The sequence below is a fragment of the Trachinotus anak genome, unplaced genomic scaffold (assembly GCF_046630095.1).
Source record: "Trachinotus anak isolate AG129_WGS33_773 ecotype Australia unplaced genomic scaffold, CSIRO_AGI_Tana_v1 ptg000015l, whole genome shotgun sequence".
Taxonomy (NCBI): Eukaryota; Metazoa; Chordata; class Actinopteri; order Carangiformes; family Carangidae; genus Trachinotus; species Trachinotus anak.
In genome coordinates, this window is record NW_027273866.1 from 4,508,011 (window position 1) to 4,514,135 (window position 6,125).

Sequence of the window (6,125 nt, forward strand, 5' to 3'; positions counted from 1 at the left end):
GCAAAGTTGCATATTTGGCCGCACACCCCTCTATGCTGTTTTAGAAGATGCAACTTGGCATTTGGCTCAGCCAAAGGGGGAGGGGAGAAGGGAACAGTTAAGCATCTAAAACAGCAATGTTAATGCCTCTAGTGTTTCTACTGTCCAGCATCCAGCTGCACAAGGTATACATTGGCCAGATATACATCTGACTTCTTACAGTGACTGGATTGAACTTTCTTAATTGTTATAATATACAAAGAGTGCTTACATAAAACAAGCACTGACTACTAGGAAGACAGAGTGGGTCAATACCTCCTCCATCTTTGTTTTGAGAAGCCTTCTGTGATATATTTTTAGCTGGACTGGCCACAGGCCAGGATTTCATCCATGAATGTCTGTGACTGACTGAGTGAGTGATGAAGTTGCACCATTGGTCGGCTAAATGTTGGGCTTATCCCATTGGGCATATAGTTTCTATGATGTCATCAGGGCATCACAGCAGATCCACAACAGTTTTCAACTACCGTATTTCCTCAAATAGTGACCAGGGTCTTTATTTACCCCAGGTCAATAACTCGCCTGTATTAGAGGTGCTGCAGTGACCATATTGTCTCATTTCCGCTTGCTGTCGATACTGTTGTTTAAATGCTTGGTTGCATCAATGAGTGAATCACGGGCACACACAGAGGGCCCATCAATGTCGCAATGGCCAGTCCGACTATGGAACAGTCTATAGTGCAACAACAATAAAATCAGAATGGACTTAAACTGTCAGCATTCACGCTCCTGTGACAATAGCCTATTTACCTTACCAAATAAGTGTTTTGCCTGGATGAGTGGCGCTATCCATGGTACTGAAAGGGAGATTTAATTCAGCCATGTTGAATTAGCATAACCTTTTGTTTTGTTGTGTATGATCACATCCCCCATGTGTCCACATGAGGAAAGAACAAGGCACATAATTGAACTGGGAAAGAAATTCTGCCCTGGTTCCTATCAAGGTTTCACTTCATTACACAGCCTGCAATTTAAAGTGTAATTTTGTTGTATGAATTGGGTACCAATAAAATACTGGTTAGAAATACTGGTTCTGACTAGAACTTGAAAAAGTAAGTACAGTGCAAGAAAAAAAGACTAAGGGAAACAGGGTAGAAACAATCTGGCATTTCACAGAAAAGAAATAAAGAAAATACTCGGGGCAGCACTGGGAAACAAAATTTAAGTTCGAATAATGAAATAAATGGACGACAAACTTCATTTGAAAATCCTGCCTTCAGACATATCAGAAACATGTTTCTTGAAGAGGCTTCATGTGAATGTTGTAAATTATTTTTTTATTTAACTATTATTTAACTCCGCTACGTACCCACTTTGGCTAGGTTTCACTTAAATGTAAGTACAGTGAGAGAAAAAAAGACTATGGGGAACAGGGGAGAAACAATATGGCATTTCACAGGAAAGAAATCAAGAAAATACTGGGTATAGCACTGGGAAACTAAACTTAAGTTTAGGAAAAATGGTATAATCACTGATATTCTGTGGAATCTATAAAGTGAGTATGGTATAACATATTTCACAAGATACAGATAGATAAGCTACCAAAACTGCAGAGTTACATTAATATAACAAAAGTGGCTTTGAGAAAACCTTCCGCGGCTTAGATGAAGGGTTTAGTGAAGAACATATAAAAAAAATTAGCTACGCTCCTAAAATGACAACAGGTGTACTCAGCAATGAAATGCTGGGATAGTTTTCTCTCCACACATAACAACCTCAAGGTTTAAGAAAAAATAGGTGGATTTGACCTTCTGATTACAAACGTGTCCACTGCCTGAGTGAGCAGCACAATAAGGACAAAGGTCACATGTCTCCCAGAAATTATAATTATACTAATTTGTTGTTGTTGTTTGCCAAATATGTGTTGTGGGAAATGTAATTGTTCCCTGGATTGTGTTTACTGGTGGTTTATATTTCTACAGAAGGAGGTGTTATGTTCTGGTCAGGTGGTCAATATGCAAAGTTTAGGTTTAGGCATCAAACGCACTTTGATTAAGGCTAGGAAAGACTGTGGGTTAAAATAAATATCACTAAAAATGAACATGTCATGTCTGAACCTTTTCAATATATATCATAACAATAAAACAGTTAAATCTAGCTGCTACCAGCAGATAGGCACAATGACTTAAGTGGATATTTTGGGGAAACTACTTAAACAAAAACTACTGTAGATTCAATGTGAGCATTTTGTCACTTTGCGGATACATTCATTGAAAATCTTCTGACAACTGTTGACTAAAATGGATCATTTAGTTTACAATAAAACATGATATTTGTTGTTTCAAATGAGTCATATCTAAACATAGATTCTTGGAGCCTGGGTTGATGCTGTTGGAGAACTGCCCCTCAATAGCTTTTTTCCGATGAAAACTGCTGCTTGCTGGATATGATTCAAGTACTGGGGGAAGAAGGTTTGGAGTTTTGGCAAAGCTCACCATGGGACTTCTCCTTTCACTGGGACTTACTGCAGTAAAAGCCACTTACGCTGGTCGAGCCACCGTGGCTACAAAAGCCAAAGAGGGGACGGGCCAAGACACCCACCACTCCTGTGTCTGACTTAAGAAAATTAAAGTGCAGTGAGCTATCCACTGCCATCTTATAGGCTCATCATGACTAGCTCAACACATAAAGTACAGAAATATGCAGCAGACACAAGACCTTAAGCTACATTAGAGGGCAGAAGCCTGTGTGAGGCAACAGAAACTATACGGGAAACTATTTCTGGAAAAACAAGCAGTGGCAAAAGAAAAGTTCAGCAGGTAACCCCAATCTAGCCTTAACATGTAAAAGGTTAACTAATGTGCTCCAAGGGAATATTTAAAGGCAGACGGAGTCACAGTGATGCTAATAAGCCAGGCTGATGGATCCAAATGAACTCATCATAATTTCTGTGCCCACATGACATGCCTCTGCCGGTCCTAAACACTCACTCCATTCATATGACATTAAGCCTGGTCGGATCTGGGAAACAAGGAGCACAGAGAAGCATGTGCTCTTCTGGTTAACAATAAAATTTGGATTCAAAACCAAAACAAATATATAAATAAATACACTGATGGGTGATTAATTCAACCATTTTAAGGTACCGATAACTGTCTTCACACTTGTCTTTACCCTTTTCAGTTAGGCTCCCTAACTAAATGACATCCACATTACCTTAATTTGTGAAGAGAAATGTGAACATTTTCTCAGCTCATTTTAACACTGCCTCCACACAATGTTCTGCAAACCCAGTGAGCGCAGTGGGACCAGTGGCAGAGCCCATGTCTTGCCAAGTCTTGTTCTTGTGCTGCAGTGTAAATGAATGTAAATCAAATTCGCTCAAGTGTGCCTCAGGAGGATATGACACCTCGACTGATGCCGTTTTTCAAAGTGGATGTGAAAACACCTTTGGACGAGTGCGTGCGTGCGTGCGTGTGTGTGTGAGAGAGAGAGAGAGAGAGAGAGAGAGAGAGAGCGAGTTACTGCATATGCACCGCGTTTCAAAGAAGTGAAATGCAACTGCAACAGGCTCTGTCTAAACACAGGACCAAATACTCTACATGCGATCCGTGGCAGCAGCTCGTTAATTTCACACACTGCTGGGAAACTGGTTCATTCAACCTTTCAGAGGAAAAAATAAAGTAATAAAAAAAAAAGGCTGAGGAAAGGGGAAAGTTTTGCGGTGGCCAAACGTTTCGTCTGGCTTTAGAGAAGAGTGACACAGGTAAAAGTGAATTATTCTACTTACTTATCAAAATGAGGATGGAGAGATAAGTATGTTGGTTTCTTATATAATCCATGGCTCCCCCTTTTTTTCGGCAGCTCCGCAGAGAGTCCGTGTGGTTTTTGGCACCTTTACGTCCTCATGAATACGCTGAAGAGACCGTGACAAACAGGCTCGTAAAGCTCGGAGTTGAAGGACACACACATACACAGTGTAGTTGTTTCTCCAAGTTGCGCACTGTTACTCATTCCGGTGATGCTGATGCTGCTGCAGCTCCCAGTGACGACAGTCTCCCCTCCACCCCTTCCCCACCCCCTCCCCCTCCTCTCTCTCTCTCTCTCTCTCTCTCTCTCTCTCTCTCTCTTGCTGTGAGTTAGTCACCAGTCATAAGGGTCTTAGCGTCATTCATGTTTTTTTCAGGCTTCCCTCAGCCTGCTTGCCAGAATGAGTTTTTGTAGCTACTTTATCTCTGCGCTTTGCACTGCAGCTGCTGGCACCAAAAAAAATGAAGTTCAAGGGACAAAAAAAAAAAAAAAAAGTATTTAATATGCGGTTTGACTGTGGTTTTATGGTGCATATTCTATCATATGGCCACAGGCAACAGATGCCAATTAGTGTTGGAGCATTATGCCAGTCAAATAAACGACATATGTAAGCAAACACTACTGTAAACATACACATTTATGAGTAAAATCCTTTACCGAGGTCAAATTACAGAAGCCTTTTCAGTAAATTGTAGGTTGAGTAAAGAAACAGGTGTGTGAATGGGAGGTGCAGTCAGGATAATGGGAGCAGGGAGAGGACATTTGATGGATGAAAGGAGCATGGCAGGTCTGGGCAGATGAGGGGAGGAACATGGCCTGGGAGCCGGGGTGGGGGCGGTGACACACTCCAACTTCTACACATCAGTCACTTAAGCGCTCTCCAGCAGCGCTTCATTCAATAATCAATCTTGGACTTTATATATACACCAGTTCCCTTTCCTTGTTTTTTGGTGCACCATCTGCTTATGTTTCTACACTTGTTAGTTTAATTCTTGGAGTACCTGCTACCTGTGTTTTTTATAACCTGTTGCCTGTTCCTGCCTGCGAACTTGTTCACATTGTCTGTCCATAAGCTTGTTTTTGCCCTTTTAAAGTATTTTTCCTGGGTCTGCCTGGCTTCCAGGCTGCATTTGGGTCCCCTGCCTGTGCTGTTACTAACAACCCTGACAGATATTTCACGGTTGTAGATGGTCAAGATGAAGTGGTTTTAAGAACTATTGTAAATGGGTGGGTGCTTCAATCTATAAAAATGCATCATATTTTGTAAAGTAATGTTTTGTATATGAATTCAAAATCTACACCGTAACTATAGATGTCAGATAAATGTAGTGAAGTAAAATGTTCTTATCTGAAATGTAGTGGAGAAAAAGTGCAGAGTAACATATAGCAATAACTTAGCAGTATAGTATGTGAGTAACTTAGTTACTTTCCACCACTGTGCTGCCATATGATCATACTGTACATGTAGGACCCATAGACTGTATATAAAAAAGGACCAGATAGATTCCCATATACGCTAATCACCAAAGTGAAACTAAAAGCAGTTTTTTTCTTTCTTTTTTTTTTTTTTTTTGCTGCACACATTCAAGGTTAAATTGCTGCTGTTCTTTTTTTCCATTTACAGCACTGTATGTTCTGCCATGTGTTTCTAATCACTGTCTAAAACAGACACAAACAACCATCACCTCTGGTTTTCTAGCTTTTGATGGGCAAAGATCAAAGTAGACTATTCCAGCCCTGCACTTATGAAAACTGTGGTTTAAATGAATGCAGAAGACGTTGCACTGATGTAATGTATATGAATCGCTGGTGATTTTTATGGTCTATTATCAGAGTCTATTATGCAGTAACAACTTACAGGATGCGCATTTTACCATGCCATCTTAATGATTTTTTAATCATCTCATAATCCTTTTGTGAGGTCTAAAGACACTGCAGTGTTTGTATGAAGATGTGTTTTCTTATTGCTCGAAAAGTATGAAGATGTACATCAAGCAAAATTTCAGATGTTGTCACACTGACTGTTTTTTACTGTTTATCCTCAGCAAAAACAAACATTCAGTAGCCCACTGTAGCTTGATGTGATATATTTTCCAAAAAAAGTGACACTCACAGCCAAAGTTGTCTCATGACACAAAAATTATATCAATGGCTGACTGTGTTAAAGTAGAAAGCTGGTAAGACGAAAGGCTTTGACAAATGTCAAACTGTCAGACCTGTTTTAGTTTTATTTTCCTTTATGCTATTAAAAGAACAATTGTGTGTTCTCTCCACATTGTCCCGAGGAAGAAAACTGACCCAAAACAAGCCGCCAATATATTTGTTTCACAGCTTTT

At 40.1% G+C, this 6,125-nt stretch overlaps 1 protein-coding gene across 2 annotated transcripts in view; it reads right to left on the minus strand.

Moving 5' to 3' along the window:
* ltk (leukocyte receptor tyrosine kinase) overlaps positions 1 to 4,012 on the minus strand; it is a 54,417-nt gene extending 50,405 nt beyond the window's left edge. For both annotated transcript variants that reach the window (XM_071498040.1, XM_071498039.1), the window contains exon 1: positions 3,770 to 4,012. In XM_071498040.1, coding sequence (XP_071354141.1) covers positions 3,770 to 3,821 — 52 coding nt within the window. In that variant the 5' untranslated portion in view covers positions 3,822 to 4,012. The remainder of the gene's footprint in view (positions 1 to 3,769) is intronic.
* Positions 4,013 to 6,125: the final 2,113 nt, after the last annotated feature.